The sequence below is a fragment of the Bacillus rossius genome, chromosome 10, assembly GCF_032445375.1.
Source record: "Bacillus rossius redtenbacheri isolate Brsri chromosome 10, Brsri_v3, whole genome shotgun sequence".
Lineage (NCBI taxonomy): Eukaryota > Metazoa > Arthropoda > Insecta > Phasmatodea > Bacillidae > Bacillus > Bacillus rossius.
In genome coordinates this window covers 43,062,265-43,080,114 of record NC_086337.1, presented here as the reverse complement: position 1 = coordinate 43,080,114, position 17,850 = coordinate 43,062,265, and the positions used below count along the sequence as shown (strand labels likewise).

At 43.0% G+C, this 17,850-nt stretch overlaps 1 protein-coding gene across 3 annotated transcripts in view; it reads right to left on the bottom strand.

Moving 5' to 3' along the window:
• The window catches only part of LOC134536030 (balbiani ring protein 3-like), a 160,395-nt gene that overhangs the window by 45,772 nt on the left and 96,773 nt on the right, over window positions 1–17,850 (bottom strand). For all 3 annotated transcript variants that reach the window (XM_063375540.1, XM_063375542.1, XM_063375541.1), the window contains exons 3-4: window positions 3,164–3,301; window positions 845–1,054 (exon numbers count right to left, since the gene is read on the bottom strand). In XM_063375540.1, coding sequence (XP_063231610.1) covers window positions 845–1,054; window positions 3,164–3,301 — 348 coding nt within the window. The remainder of the gene's footprint in view (window positions 1–844; window positions 1,055–3,163; window positions 3,302–17,850) is intronic.

Genomic DNA, 17,850 nt, shown 5'->3' with positions numbered 1-17,850 from the left:
CTACACCAGCGTGGGGGTGCACCTGAATCACAATGCACTTAAAGCGAGTTGAAGAAACGCACACGATTACTGCCCCCGGATGATTACAGTATGATGAATCGGCGGCGGCGGCGGCGGCGGCGTTGAGACGGGAAAGGTGTTCGACGGCAGTGGTGTAGCTAATGTGACTGGCGCCCCTGGCCAGACTTGAAAATGGCGCCCCCTCATGTATTAAAAGAGGGGTGGGGAGGGGGTCAGTAACCGCGAAACCGTCACAGCGGTGCCCCCCCCCCCTCCACCCCAGGTCAAGCACCCCTGGCGGAGGCCATCCCTGCCACCCGCTTGCCATGGGCGTCGCAACCGGGGGGGGGGGGGTGTCCCCCCCAATAAAAAAAGTCTTTAATTTCGTGCCATCCAATAATATATTTAGTTTCGTAGTTTCGTAGTTTCTCCTGATGTTAAAAAATTAATGATTCTGTGTGGATATAGCACCAGCAGATATGTTAACAGTGTTTTTTTTTTTACAAAATTTGTTCTCTGAAAATATTTTTTTTTATAAAAAAATAAATTATATATCGAAACCAACTATAATCAGAATATTTGGGAAAGAAAAATTCCTAGAAACCACCATTTTGCACCTTCAAACCCCATGAATTTTCCTGGAGGAGGACCCCCGGACCTCCCCCCCCCCCCCCCCCCCCGCTTTTTTTTCCCAGGGGATGGATATTCCTCAAACAACTAAATCAATTGAAGTCCCCCCCCCCCAAAAAAAATATATATATTTATATATCCTTGCGACGCCCATGCCGCTTGCCACGCCACTGTATCGACGGACGGACGGTGAGGGGTGACTGTGGGAACTGACCGGAGCAGTTGGCCAGGTCGCGGCCGGGGGCGCGCGTGCCGGGCAGCTCGAAGCCCGCCGCGTCCACGCACCAGCACTTGGAGCCGTCGGCGGAGCACTGCACCTGCTCGAAGTCCCCGGCGGAGTCGCAGCGCGGCACGCGGGCCCCTGCGCCCTGGGGGCCCAGCGCCCTGGCGCGCCGGCCCGCCTCCGCCTGCACCTGCTCGCAGCCTGAGGACAACCCGCCCACCAAGACCACTCACTCGCTGTTTGCAACCAGGGCCCTGGGCCCATATAAACACAATGAAGTTGTTTTGGACATAACGTCATTGCAGTTTTGCACCGTTCGTCATGGAAAAAAATTCTTGAAATAAATAAAATCATACTTTTATTTAAAGAATTTTTTCCGTGACAAACAGTGCAAAACTGCAATGGCGTACGTCCAAAAAAAAACTGCATTGAATCAAGGTTCCCCATCGCATGAAACATTTAAAGAACGTACCTGGGCCCATCTACTTTCATCCTGGAGGCTCTAATTTTTGCTATTGGCTTACTGTTCATCTGGACGAATCTCAACCAGTTATAAACCTTCAAACAAAGTAGGATCGAATCGCAGACAAACCAGCTGAGACGACTTACAAGTCGGCAGCCAATTAACTTGCGTTATTTGCCCAATTGTACATGGGTATCGAAACCGCGAATTTTGCAGGTCTCTACCAATCACATTAAGTCAGTGCAGAATCAAACGCGTCCTGAGTGGCTCGGTTGAAAACAAGGCGACGACTTCTCTCGCAGACGGCCGCCAATCACAAGGGAGAATAAACCTTCGGTGCGTGTATACCTTGTTGCAGTCTAGCAGACGTTCAGGTTTGTTTGTTTTTTCTCGCGGAAAAATGCTTGCCCCTAATAACTAGAGACCTGAAAAATTCGCGCAAACATTTCACGATAGGCTAGAATCAAAAAAAAATTCAAAGCAGTCATGAGGACTGCCGACAGAAGTGAAAACGTTTTCGCAATTTTTACGAATAAATATTATCACACAACAAATTTGTTTTATCACGTTAGTAAAATAACTCCTAAATTACTATAAAATACGCATTGCATAGTAATTGTAGGTATTAAAAAAATTATGTTCTTAATTTTTAGGTTATATTGCTAGAGACCGGAAAAATTCGCGAATTTATTTTGCGATAGGCTAGAATCCAAACTAGTTCGACTTCATGCTGCTTTCAGTGATTGGACAACAGTTTACCTGATTGACTCTAAAATAAAACAAAATCCTCAAGGAGAGAAACAGCGAATAACAAGCATTCCATTTGGCAGGTGTCACGGATCTGTAGCCAATCAGAAGGTGTAATCTGCACAAGTACGCAGAGGATCGTCATAGAGGTCATTGAAAACGTCCCTGCTAATAACTAAGGGCATGCAGATTTCGCGTAAAGATTTCGAGACTAGATGAAAGTTAAAACACTGTTACACCGTCTGTGTTTCGTGATTGGGAGAGTTTCTCCCAGGTACATATCGATTATAACAACACCAATCACAGTTAGAGACCGGAAAAATTCGCGGATTCGTTTCGCTATATGCTAAAATGCAAATAATTGTACCTTTACGCAACATCTGCTATTGGTTCACTGTTAACCTGGAGGACTGTGGGCCAACCATAGACCCTCAGTCGAAGCAGTATCGAATCACGAGTCTCCCAATTGAGACGCCTCACAAGTCAGCAACCAATGAACAGGCGACGTTTGCCCGAGTGTGCACAAGATCGTGGAGTCTAGCCTGGAGGTCATTGAACCCGCGAATTTTTCCAGTCCCTATATATAGGCTAAGTGAAACAGATGTATATGTGTTTCAAGTCTACTTTGCTGCCGAACTAATCAGGGCAATCCTTGTGCCTCTGTTACACTACTATGCACGTGACAGTGCTATAGTTAAGAGACCCGGAAATTTCGCGGATTCTTCTGGCCTCAGGATAGAATTCAAAGTTATAGGTGTGCTCGACCCATGTTTACTTTCCCATTGGTTGATTTCTTAGCGAGAACATTTTTATCCTTGTTATTTGGCACTACCTGATTCGCTTACTTCTCTCCTAGCTGGACATAGTTGGTTCACGGTCGTAGAGGGGCGTGTCCGGATAACTGCGGTCCAATCATGAACACAGTGCGAGAGTGTGAAGGTTTGCATTCTAGCTTGCGACTAAATGAATCCGCGAAATTTCCGGGTCTCTAGGTATACTGTCCGTGGAAAACAATAAAAAAAAAAAAATATTCCAGTCCCTGCTAATGACAAGTGTCCTTCGTCGAGTTGCGGGTGCGAGGGGCGGACGGGGGAGCGCACCTGTGAAGAGAGGCCTGACGCAGGTCCGGCCGCACGGAGAGGCGCAGCACTTGTGCTGTCCGCCGCAGTCGTCGTCGCCGTCGCACGCCGCCAAGGGCCCTGGGCAGACGGCCAGCGCGGGGCAGCGCCCGGCGTGCTCTGCAACCATAAACACCGCGGGTTCAGCTCTCACGAGTCCTCCCACTCGGCCTTTGAATATATATATATATACTTAGAGACCTGTAAAATTCGCGGATTCATTTCGCAATGGGTAGAGACCGGCAAAATTCGCGGTTTCGATGGCCTTCAGGATAGAATGCACATACCCCTGTACACTCGGGCAAATAACGCAAGTTCATTGGCTGCCGACTTGTAAGTCGTCTCAGCTGGTTTGTCTGTGATTCGATCCTTCTTTGGTTGAGGGTTTATAACTGGTGGAGATTCGTCCAGACGAACAGTAAGCCAATAGCAAAATTATCTAAGAGGTATATGTGTTTGAATTCTAGCCTATCACCGAATGAATCCGCGAATTTTGCAGGTCTCTAGCAATGGGATAAGAGTCCAAATACCTTTGACATTATTTTGCTTCAGTGATTGGGGCCACAGTTTATCTGAAGGACTCTGGACCAATGAAATATATTTAATAGGAGAATTAGCGAATCACGATCATCCCAGTCAACAGGTGTTACGAGTCGGCAACCAATCAGCAGATGCAATTTGCACGAGTGCATAGAGGAAAATGGAGTCTATCCTTTAGGGATTTGAAATCGCGAATTTTACAGGTCTCTATAAGTACTGTATAGAAGTCGCCAGCCCAGGTTAAAATTTACTAATACGGTTTCGAGGAAGTTGGTTAATTCACCGCCGCAATCGTCACCATCTCTAGGGCATCGACTTGTGGCGGTCCCTAGCGGACAAGTGTCGAACTCTTCAAGCACCCCTTCCCCCCTCCCCCTTTGAACGACCTTGAGCTGCAGTGAATGATAGATGAGGGGGGTGCGGGGGAATGACAGCGGGCGACAGAGCTGCGCTCTAACGTGTAAATAACAACTAAGACGATACAGGGCGTTACGGCAGCGCACTGCAGCGGTGAAGTTCCCAAGCTGCTCATCATACGCTCCTGAAAAACGTAAGAGTAAATCCTATCCACTCGCGACTTCTATACAGTATATATATTCAATGCTAGAGCGGAGGAGGGCGCAGGTGGCATGAGTAGAGACCCGGAAAAAAGTGCGCGGATTCGTTTCGTGATACGTTAAATTTCAAATAATCATCCCATTGTGCTGCTTCTGCTATTGGGTTCACTATTAATATGTAGGACTCTTGGCCAATTAATTAGAGACCGTCAGTCAAAGAAGTATCCAATCACAAGTTACCCACTTGAGGCACCTCAAAATTCAGCAAGCACCCAACTAACATGCGCCGTTTGCCTAAGTAGGCAGAGGATCACGGAGTCTATCCTGAAGATCATTTAAACTCGCGAATTTTTCCAGTCTCTAGGCATAAGTAGAGACCCGGTAAATTCGCGGGTTCAATGACCTCCAGGATAGAATTGCAATATCCTCTACACACTCGGGCAAATGCCAACTGTTCATTGGCTGCTGACTTGTGAGTCGTCTCGACTGGGTGGCCTGTGATTCGGCACTTCTATGAGTGAGGGTCTCTAATTGGCCCTCAGTCCTCCAGATTAACAGTGAACCAATGCCAGAAGCAGCACTAAGGTATAATTATTTGAATTTTAGCATAACATGAAATGAACCCGCGAATTTTCCGGGTCTCTAGGAATAAGCCAAGTAACACAACAACATACAGAGCAAATCAATAAATAAACACTACACTTCACCATGGCAACCACAAGGGTGGGGCTGGGTGGACCCCTGTGTCCATAGCCCGGGCCCAGCCCTGTTTATTTCTAAATGTTTAACTATCATAATTTTTTTACAAACTAAAAAAAAAAAAAACATATTGAATATTTTTTCATCCGATGAAATTTTAGACGACTCTGCACCTACAGCTAATTTTATTTTTTCTGTGACTATTTTCTATTTTATCTCAGTGCGTAAAATAAATATACATACTCACTGTGGTTATTTTAAAGTAAAATAGTTTTATTTAATAAACCTTAATTTGGACTTATAAAAATTGTACCTTAATTATACCCTGCATTTTCATGTTAAATAACATTTTTTTAAAAAGAGTATAGGTATAAGAAATAACCATGCAATTATAATGTAGCACGTGACTGTAAAATTGGGTGTGGAGCGTGGGGGGGGGGGGGGGGTTCTCCGATCCTGGGTCCAGGACCCGTAATCGAATGTGGGGGCCATGTTGAAACAGACACAGCTGCAATTCCAGACGCTAGTTCATCGTCTCTTCTTGCGGAATGTGAAATGAATAATATGTAAAGGATACCATGGCACACGAGATTACAATACACGATAAAAAAAAATATACATAACAGCATGGGGGAAAATAGATTTAAAAAAAAAATTGGTTGTCTGTAAAGTCGGTTTACGGACGATAGTTTAACGTGACAACGTCATAACAAAACATTGATGAAATGATTGCATACTTTTATGAATAAAATAAAATAATTTTTATTGAATTATCACCATTTTGTATGGATACAAAGAAGGAGTGAAATGAAATCTACAATTTAATTGATAAATTTACGTTTATTCGCACTCATTAATTCAAATATGTTTATTACTTTAACGAAGAGATTATTTTAACTATAACCTTTATACATGTTTGCTATTTAACTTCTTCCAATCCGTTTTATTCTGTTAATGATAGGAAGATGATAGGAAAAGTAGGATACGAAATGGGAGTGTTTCAAGTTCAATGTGCCTCGAAAAAGTCAAATCGATGGTTGTTCCAATCGAGTGGAAGAGAGATAGATGCGGCGCAAGCGTGCAATGAGCGTAACGGGACAATGTACGCAACGGGACAATGAGTCATCCTTTTTCGTGCGTGCAGCCGGCGTTCATCGATTTATTAGACGTTTTCACGTCAAAAAAACCGGACAATCCCCGTCACCCGGCTGCCACGCTCACGGTCGTAGAGGTGGCGTGTCCACGTAACTGCGGTCCAATCATGAACACAGCGCGGGAGTGTGACTAAGGCTGGGTTCACAATTAAAAAAATTAAGCGAGTGCATAGCAAGCCATGCATCCAACCTGTGCACACGACCTGTGCGAACTGCGAAATCGGTTCACAATTGAATTCTTACTGTTAATTTCAGCCAATTAAATTTCGCGAACTATGTGACATCTGTTAGCAGTGTTAGTAAATAAACATATTAACTTTCAAAATAACGATAATACTATTATAATCTCGAAATTTTCTTACCACTATATGGTTAATAAATATAAACATATTTCTAGTCCCGCCAAAAAAGCACCCTGCTCTTCTCCCATTGGCTGTTGTGCCATGCGTACGCGACCGAAATAAAATATATTCATTTCACTCCTATGCGCACGACCTCGCTCCCATGCACACGACCAACTTTCTGCTATTGTGAATCGTTAGGTTAGGAAACATGGCGTTCATATCCTATGCACACGACCTACTGTTACTGTTACTGTTATTTTTTCAATTGTGAACCCAGCCTATGATGTATCCAACCCCGGGGCGTAGAAAACACGCGCCAGTGCTCCGACTGGCTGGAACTAACCGCAGTGTGAATACTAGAATCGGGGACGCCCCACAACGCCGAAATACCACAACGCCGAAATACACTAACGCCGAAAAATGTAATTGCAGGATTGCCACAAAGGTTAGGTTAGGTTAGACTAGGTTAGGCTAGGCTAGGATAGGCTAAGTTAAGATAGGTTAGGTTATATTACGCTAGGTTAGGTTAGGTTAGGTAAGGTTAGGTTTGATTGTGGTATTTCGGCGTTAAGGTACATTTAAGAAACACACACAAATTCATTCAGCTGTTATTTCGACTTTGTGGTACACAGCAGTTTTCTAGCTGTCGGCGTTTTGGTCAATTTTGACATTCGGCGTTATGGTATTTCGGCGTTGAGGTAAAGACCCCTGGACTCTGGGGGAAACTGCTGCCGCTAGGTTCGCCGCGGGCGCCAGGTCCGGCGACCGGGTGAATTTCACCCCGGGCTGACACAATAAATCGCGTCGCGCCTCGCGGAGCCCGTGCTTCCTGTAATTGTTCATTGACACGAGGTGGGGGCGGGTAGGGGAGTAACGTTTCCTGCTCGCGAACCGCCGGCCAGTCCTCGTCCTCTTCCTCCCTTTCCCGGGATCCCCGCATAACTTAGAAAGTCACAACTTAGACCAGTCATAACTAGAGACCGGAAAAATTCGCGGATTCATTTCGCGATAGGCTGAAATTCAAACTTGTGAAAAATTCTGCTGGTTCTGCTATTGGCTCGCAGTTTAACTGGAGCTCTCTGGGCCAATGACAGACTATTGACCAAAGAAGTGTCGAATCACAAGCTACCCAGTGGAGCTGCCTCACAAGTTAGCACCCAATGAACACGCGTGTTTGCTTGAGAAATGCAGAGGATAATGGAGACTATACTAGAGGTCATTGGATCTGCGAATTTCTCAGGTCTCTAGTCATAACTTAGAATTTTTGAGTAAAAACACATAATTTAGAACTGTCGTAAGTTATAACGATCATAACTTTACAGCGTACCTTAGAAACACACAACTTAGCAAATCATAACTTAGAACTATCACAGCTTAGAAAGAGACAATTTAGAATTGTCATAACTTAGAAACACACAATTTAGAAATGTCATCACCTAGAAACACGTAACTTAGAAACACGCAACGCCGAAACACTCAACTTGAAATGCCATAACTTAGAAAAATCTGTCTTGTGTGTTTCTAAGTTATGACAGCAACCCCGGTCCCCTTTTCCCTCCATGAGTTATTGCATCTTCATCATCGTTATTATTTCAAGTCCGCGGTTCTTGTGGCACGTTTGTAGGGACAGGTATTTTCAGCGAAAAGATTTCGAGTTAAAACACTGCAGCATTCTCTGTTGTTTCGTGATTGGGTGGGTTTCTTTCAGCCACATGTATAATGTCGGCACACCAATCACAATAATTCAGTGAAGGAAGTAAACGTGTCCACTGGCCCGGCCAAACAGGGCAATGGCTTCTCTTGCAGACGGCCGCCAATCACAAGGGAACAATCGCTGGCGCAGGCATACCTTGTTGCAGTTATTGTCTTAACAAGTTGTCTAAAAATATAAAAATAGAAAATCACTAAATGATAGTTAAGATGGACACTTAGTTATTTTAATTGGCATGGCTTGGATTTTAAAAATATCCAGAAAAAATGTTTAGCGTGTTCGAAAATACTGAATCTTGAATTTTAACCCTTCAAATAATAATGAGGCTAGTACGTTGGTACAACATCTATTCATCACAATTTTGGTTCCACTTTATATTCATTCAAAGAACTGTTAATTTAGAGCGCGTTAAAACTTTATTAAAAAAATCTTAAACTAAAAGTCAATTAAAAATGCTTTGTTGCCTTACAAATTGTCTAAAACAAAACAGTGAAAAAGTGTTAAGTTGCACTGTTATGCACAAAGACTCCTTATCTTGCCAGCGCTATGGTGGTTCCAAGTGTGATTTGAGTTGAACAAGCGACCGCGTTATGTGAAAACGAGAAAAATGACTTTTTACCCAACAAAAAGTGTTTAATTTTTTTTACTGTCAATACGAACTTTAGAATAATCACTATACGTATGCATAAACACACACAAATGTATTTTTTAAAAAAATAATTAAACATTAATTTTTCTAAGGGAAAAAAAGTACCTGAAAGTTTTTTAAATACAATATAATATTAATTTTCCCAGGGCTTGTTCATACTTGCACAGAAAAAAAATCAAAAAAATTTGGCAGCTGCCGTTCAAATTAAAAATAAACGAAAATCTGGTTTTAATTACAGCAAATTTTTTTCTTACGTCTACAAATTTCAGAAGAAACGATAATTTCACAATTTGCATTTCAAAAAATTTACAGGCGCGCTGGAGAAGGAGACAGCAAGGCGTTAGTAGACATAACGAACACCCGGAGTATGAATTATTACATTTAAGCTGTCAAACCAGAATAATTACGCATGCTAACTCCTGTTTTAATATTCACGTTTTAGTTTTAAATTTTTTTTTGATTAATTGCAAACAACACAGCACCCTGGTTATTTATGCAAGTATAGCCCATTTTCGAATGCTGCAGGTAAATTATTTTTGTGATATATTTTAATGGCTACGCTTTGTCATTCACTATCTTAAAATCTGTATTTAAAAAAAGTAATAACTATCAATGACTTGTAGGATATTTTAGTAACCCATATTTTTTCGGATTAACAATACTAATATTTTCACAAATTTACAAAAAAATATACGCAAGTGCTTAAAGTGAATACAAGCAGTACAAATAGAAAATTACATTCCCGGCTATTTTGAAGAGAATATAACACATTTTTTATAACAAAACCGATAAAGGATATGTTTGAAATATTCTTTAAAAACTCCTGTCTCAAACACAACGCAACGCAATTTACACACAAAGAAGGTGCTTTGATTATAATGCATAGTGAGCTAGCTATCTACAGCATGTAGGCCTAAATATTTACACAACATATATTGTTTTTCTTGTTAGAACCAACTGAATGGCTCCAATGCATCTCGCAATGCTCAATAATTAGCGGGTATGAAAATTTCGTGCGATACTGTGGGAAAATCTAGGTAAAAAAAAACTCTTGTAAAAAAACAACTGGCTACCTTCCATTGATTTCGACGTCCGTTAATTTTTACGAAGTTGCAAAAAATAAGTATAGTTGATAGTCATATGCTTGCTAAAACCAGTGTTTTCGTGTTTCAGGCAAGATACCATTTAGTTGACGAAATGTAGGGTGAAAATAATAAACGTCCTAAAATCAGACTGTCCACCAAAACCCACAGACACAATTCTACGACTTTTCTATTACTTATCCCGGTATTTTAAAATCTTTCACAGACCAAAACATGTGATACTTTCACGGAAAACGACCAATATTCATTTTTTGCCCCGCTTCCTAACGCTGCCATAGTCAAACCATAGGCTATACTTACGGTTTCTTCAATGCGGATAACTGTTAACACGTAACACAAATTACTGAAAACTACGCACCAAGTGTTTACGTCACACTCCGAGACATCGCAGATTGAATACAGCCTCACGTGTCAAAGATTACTCGCCACGACAGCATTGCAAATTACTAGGGACCGGAAAAATTCGCGGGTTCAATGACCTGTAGGATGAACTCCATAGTTTTACGTACACTCGGTCAAATGCCACCCACTAATTGGCTGCTGTCTTGTGAGACGTTCCAGCGTAGCAGCCTGAGATTCGATAAAGCTTTGGTTGGGTGTTTCTCATTGGCCCAGAGTCATCCAGGTGAGTTGTGAGCCAATAGCAGAGGCAGCACTTAGGTATAACGATTTGCATTTTAGCCTATCGCGAAATGAATTCGCGAATTTTTCCGGTCTCTACAAATTACTAGACAGAGGAAAAATTCGCGAATTCAATTCGTGATGTGATAAAATTCAAATAATTATACCTTTATGCTGCTTCTGCTATTGGTTCACTGTTATGGAGACCCTCAATCAGAGAAGCATAGAATCAAAAGTTTACCCACAGATGAGACGCCACACAAATCAGCAGCCAATGAACAAGCGCCGTTTGCTCAGGTAAGCAGAGGGTCGGTTAGTCTATCCTGGAGGTCTATGATAAGTAGGGACTGGAAAAAATCGCGTATTCAATGACCTCCAGGATAGACTCCACGATCCTGTGCATACTCGGGCAGACGTCACCCGTTCATTGGCTACTGACTCGTGAGGCGTCTCAATTGGGAGACTCGTGATTCGATACTGCTTTGACTGAGGGGCCTATAATTGGCCCACACTCCTCCAGGTTAACAGTGAACCTATAGCAGAAGTTGCATAAAGGTACAACTATTTGCATTTCAGCATATCGCGAAATGAATCAGCTAATTTTTCCGGTCTTTAATGATAAGGGACTGGAAAAGTTTTCCCTGATTCAGTGACATCTAGGACGGATTCCACAATCCTCGTACATACTCTGCCAAAAGTCCCCTGCTGACTTGTGAGGGATCCGAAATGCGTTACTCCGTGATTCGGTACTCCTTTGATTAATGGTTTGTCAATGGCTCAGAGTCCTCCAGATAAACCGTGAGTCAGTAGACTTTGAATTCAAGCTTGTAGCAAAATGAATCTGCCAATTTTTTCCCCCCGGTCTCCAGCCATGATCCAATTATACATTTGATAAAATGCGTTATGTTTGGCAGTTTAGTCAATTGCCAAATTTATAAATAATAGCGCGAATGTCAGGTTCCAACCCATCTGTCAACGGGAAGAAAAGCATACATATTTGAAGGGTGGTCTTTCGTAGTGAAATATAAATGCCCATCTCTAATTGGCCTGTCTATCTACACTGGTGATGCTTCACGTTTTCATCTCTAATGACCTAACTGTCCAATTCTAAAAAAAAAAAACAATCTCTTACTCGGTAAACTTTTTTCTGTAAATGGAACAGAAGTATTCATGTAATATTACAGGTACTTTTGTAAATTTGTACATTTATATGGAAACAACTGTATAACTACAAAATAGTGTTCGTAGTAATGCTGGGTTCGAATTCTTACCCGGTAATTTATGCTTTGTGTTGTCCCAGTACCTCCAATAGCTACAGTTATCTGTAAAACGTTCCGTGAATAGCTTTCCAGTAACTGCGCACACTAATAAGCACAACTAAACAAAATAAAGTACATTTCCCCCCCCCCCCCCCTTGGTTTGAAAGAATTATGCTTGAATGAAACATCAATTAAATAAAATAAATATTCAGTATTATCTCGAGAAACGTATTTCATACGCGCGAAAATAACCATAGCCATGCGTGTTGTAAAATGTTACAATAGTTTTCCTGTAGCATAACAAACTACATATTTCTTGGCAACTGGTTTCCAAAATAATATTTTGTTTAAGTATAGAAAAAAGATGATTTTGTGTGTGTGCTAACCTTAATTATTACTAGAGACCGGAAAAATTATTCATTTCGCGATAGGCTAAAATACAAATAGTTATACCTCAGTGATGCCTCTGTTATTGGCTCACAATTCACCTGGATGACTCTGGGCCAATGAGAAACACCCAACCGAAGCTTTATCGAATCACAGGCAGAGGCACCAAACCTATCCTATATTCCTCGCTCCCGCCTTCTCCGGTCTGCCGGGTGCGAACCGCGTTTACAATCGGGCTACAGGTTTCCTCCAGTGCGCTCGCTGGTTTACTGTAGCCATCCCACTTTGCAACTTCCCTATGGCTGCCGGGGAGCTAATTGCCGCGCCCCTGCAGCCTTATTCTAGCGCCAGACGCACGTGGGCCGCCGAGTCCTCACCCACGAGAGTGAGGGAGGGCTCAGGCCATTGTTACTTTCTACGAAACGCGTATAGGCTTCGGCCTGGAACGTATTAGGAACCTCCCGTAAAATCACTCCCATTTTGTTAGGAGGGCTCGCAATCACTTCGGTTGTGCGAGACGGACTTCAGCGTGGAGGGGCTGTTGTCCCAAAAAAAAAAAAAAAAAAAAATACAGGCTGCTACGTTGGGACGTTTCACAAGACAGCAGCCAATGAGTGGGTGGCATTTGACCGAGTGTACGTAGAACTATGGAGTTCATCCTGGAGGTCAATGAACCCGCGAATTTTTCCGGTCCCTAATTATTGCACGAACTACTCTAGGTCCCAGTTGTTAACCACCAGGATCTAAGTGTTCCCGAACACCACACTGTTCACGCTCACGTTTCTAAGGCTGCGGCTGACTCAAGAGAAAGGTGGCAGAGCCGCTTGACCCAGTTCGAACAACCCGCCGACGCGACGAAGACCTGGTAATTTTAGCGACAAACGTCACCGACGCACCTTCGAGGTCACGTGCTTGAAGGCATCCACACGGTTGACGGACGTGGAAAAAAAAACGACGGCGAAATTATTTACGGCGCGGTATCCGTGAATGATCAGGCAGGGACTGGAAAAATTTCGCGTTTTCAATGACCTCTAGGACAGACTCCACGATCCTCTGCGTACTTGTGCAGATTACACCTTCTGATTGGCTACTGATCCGTGACACCTGCCAAATGGAATGCTTGTGATTCGCTGTTTCTTTCCATGAGGATTTTTTCATTGGCTTAGAGTCAATCAGGTAAACTGTTGTATAATCACTAGAGCAGCATGAAGTCGAACTATTTTGGATTCTAGCCGATCGCGAAATGAATCCGCGGAATTTTTCCGGTCATTATGAATAGGGCCATGAAAATTTCGCGAAAAGATCCTGAGAGTAGCTGGAAGTTAAAACACTGTAGCATCGTCCGTGTTTCGTGATTGGGTGAGTTACTTTGAGGGGCATGTCGATTGTTACAACAACTAATCACATTAATTCAGTGTGGAAGCAAACTCGTCCTTAGTGGCTCGTGCAAACAAGGCAACGACTTCTCTCGCAGACGGCCGCCAATCACAAGGAAGAAACCGCTCGTGTGGGTATACCTTGTTGCAGTCTAGTAGGCGTTCAGATTTTTTCGCGAAAATTTCCTGCCCCTATTTATGAATGATTATAGACTGGAAAAAAAATTCGGCGGATTCATTCCGCGATATGCTAGAAGCCAAACCCGTTTACCTATTTCCTGCTCCTGTGATTATACCACAGTTTATCTGAAGGACTCTGGGCCAATGAGCAGAACCATGTATTTTACGCGAAAAGATTTCCTGACCAGATGTGAGTTGAAACTTTGTAGCATCGTCTGTGTCTCGTGGTTGGCTGGGGTGTGCATGTCTACTGTCAGCTCACCAATCACAGCCACCCAGTGCGGAAGCAAACGTGTCCTGACTGTGTGGTCCGGCCAAACAGGGCAATCGGTTTCTCTTGCTGACGGCCGCCATAGAAAATATAATAAGTGTACTCAATAATTTGCCTTTATTTTGTTTATTGTTCTTACTAAAGTGTGCAGTTAATACTGGAATGCGATTGAGAGAACTATTGGAGCTACTGGGAAAATGCAGAGGATAAATGCCCGGGTGTTAAGAATTCTAACCCAGTGTTACTGATAACACTTTTTTTTGTAGTACGATAAAATGTTCAAATACCTGTAATTTTACATTAATATTTCTGTGCCATTTACAAAACAAATTATTACAGGTTACAGAGTACTTGGCTCAGGGTCGTACAGGACGAAGAAAGTTGCATTGACACAGACCGGGAAAAAAAATTCGCGGATTCATTACGCGATAGATTAGAATTCAAGCCCGTTTTTCCTTTTGTGCTGCTTCTGCCTAGGTTTATCCAACGTGCCCTAAAAATAAATAAATGGTATTACTTATCAGTAGAGACCGGAAATATTCGCGGGTTCAATGACCTCCAGGATAGACTCCAATATCCTCTACACACTCGGGCAAATGGCAACTGTTCATTGGCTGCTGTATGGTGAGTCGTCACGACTGGGTGGCCTGTGATTCGACACTTCTATGAGTGAGGGTCTCTAATTGGCCCTCAGTCCTCCAGATTAACAGTGGACCAATGACAGAAGCAGCACTAATGTATAATTATTTGAATTTTAGCATAACACGTAATGAACCCGCGAATTTTTCAGGTCTTACTTATCAGTCATTAGCAAAAAATTTTAAGTAAAAAGAAAAGTGTCACGGTTGGATTGGTTAGCCAAAAAAAAATTTCTTATGTAACACTTAACTTATTTATACGTTGAAAAACTGTTCTCACGCATCGCTGGTCAGATGTCACGGGATAATAAATTGGTGGTTAAATATAGTTACAAAAACCAGTCAGTCAACAATGTCCGATAATTCACGAAATTTCATTGGCTGAGATCAACAGTACGATTAAAATTTTTAACCGATTTCGCACTAGTGTGCACATTCGTGCACTATGCAATATGCACTCGCTTATGTTTGTTTTTTTTAATTGCGAACTTAGGCTTACGTGTGGACGGAGAAGCGTCCGGGATGTGACCTGCGCCGTTGGGAAGAAGTGAAGATAAGGAGGAGAGGGGGTGGAGGAATGGCCTGGAAGTTATGGGAGAGAGAGAAAGAGCGGACGTGGACAAACTTCCCGTTACACCCGGAGCAAGCAGGCGGCAGGCAGTAGACGGTGTCAGTGAATCAGTCGGTCAGGAGGCCAGCGCCGGCCCCTTGTGCAGGATGGAGGGACGGCAGTGAATCAGAATAAAATGGGTGGGGGAAGAAGGGGGGAGAGTGTCCAGGTTTCGACCCGGACAACCCCGCGACAACCCCGCCCCGACCAATCAGCGGACGAAGGACGACCGGCGAGAACTGTGGGAAAAACCACCCCCGGTCCCATTCGACGAGAGGAAGAAGGGGGTCGTTACCACAACGCCGAAATACCACAACGCCGAACGTACAATAACGCCGAATGCCAAATTGACCGCAATTCCGACAGCTAGAAAACTGCTGTGTACCACAACGCCGAAACACAGTAACGCCGAAAAATGTTGATGCGGGGGGGGGGGGGGGGGGGGGGGGGGGGGCACAGGAGCAAAATGAAAAACAACTGAATGAATTTGTGTGCTAACCTTACCTAACCAAACCTTTGTGGCAGTCCTGCAATTACATTTTTCGGCGTTAATGTATTTCGGCGTTGTGGTAATTCGGCGTTGTGGTACACAGCAGTTTTCTAGCTGTCGGCGTTGTGGTCAATTTGGCATTTCGGCGTTATGGTTTTTGGGCGTTATTGTACGTTCGACGTTGTGGTATTTCGGCGTTGTGGTGCGTCCCCGGAAGAAGGGTTCTGCCACGATTAAAATTTAAAACATTTAAGGCCCCTGCCAACCCGGGCACACACACACACGGCGTGAAGAGCTTCAGAAACACACCACGCGATTTGAAAACTGCTCAAGACATCCGAGTGGTGTCTGTTCACGAAAAGCATTTAATGCATATGCTGTGTGGGCGGATAGGTAACTCTTAGGGGCAGGCATTTTTCGCGAAAAGATCTGAACGCCTATTAGACTGCAACAAGGTATAACCGCACCTGTGGTTTCTTCCTTGTGATTGGCGACCGTCTGCGAGAGAAGTCGTTGCCTTATTTGACCGAGCCATTCAGGAAGCGTTTGCTTCCGCGCTGAATTACTGTGATTGGCGTTGTTCCAATCGATATGTATCTGGGATAAACTCACCAAATCACGAAACACAGACGATGCTACATTGTTCTAACTTTCAGCTAATCTCGACATCTTTTCGCGAAATCTGCATGCCCCTAGTAATTCTCCTTCCGTATTTCGTTTGTTTAGCCGTGAAAGCATTCAAGGGACTTGAACAACATGTTTACCTTCATTTATCCGCAATATGTTATTTTTACTTCTCACTCAAATCTCATAGTTGCCCCATGCAAGACTGGAAGACTGCACTCAAGTCCAAAGCCTTGCGCTTAAAGGCGATACCGCGCTAGAAGCACCAGCGAGCGTCACACTTATCATCCCGCCTCACCAACACGAATAAACCCTTGACTAGACGGGGCCCATGTTGATTTTTTTAAACTAAAAATTTTTTTGAAATGATATTTTAAAAGTGAGATCATCGAAGTAAATGTGCACTCGTTATCCTACTGTGAGAGAAATTCCCAAAAGGAAATTTAAATAATTAACTTCTGGTTATTTTACCAAGTCACGATCAGTCAGGCGAAAAAAAATACTAATGAATATCTGCCTGTATTGTAACAAATTAAAGATAACATACAGCATACACCTGGCAGAAATTTCTCTACGAAACACAAAAATCAATGCTTATATAATGGAAGGTTCTTAGAAATTATCCTAGATAAAGACAATAATATTGTAATATAAATTGCAATGAACTAAAATGGCGAATGAAACCGGGCCTAAATTGTCATCGTCAAGCACATGAGATACAACTATCCAAATCATAATTATTACCATATAGTAATTTTTTGTAAGGAAAACGGATTTTATGTATTGATGGTTTCAGTGTCATTATATACATATTAAATGCGACGGTAATGCATACATAGAGACCTGCAAAATTCGCAGATTCATTCGGTGATAGGCTAGAATTCACACACACATACCGCTTAGATAATTTTGCTATTGGCTTACTGTTCATCTGGACGAATCTCAACCAGTTATAAACCATCAACCAAAGAAGGATCGAATCACAGACAGACCAGCTGAGACGACTTACAAGTCGGCAGCCAATGAACTTGCGTTATTTGCCCGAGTGTACAGGGGTATGTGCAGTCTATCCTGAAGGCCATCGAAACCGCGAATTTTGCAGGTCTCTAAAGCATACATATTGTGTGTGTGTGTTTGGGGGGGGGGGGGGGGGAAGTGATCTGAACGAATCGCCAGTGAACTATTGCAAAATATTTCCTAGAGTGATTTTAGGGAAACTATAGCGGCCACTTAACATTTTTTTTATTGTTTTCCACGGACACTATAGCACTGTCACGTGCATAGTAGTGTAACAGAGGCACGAGGATTTCCCTGATTAGTTCGGCAGCAAAGTAGACATGAAACATACATCTGTTTCACTTAGCCTATATAATTGGCAGGGACTGGAAAAATTCGCGTTTTCAATGACCTCTAGGACAGACTCCACGATCCTCTGCGTACTTGTGCAGATTACACC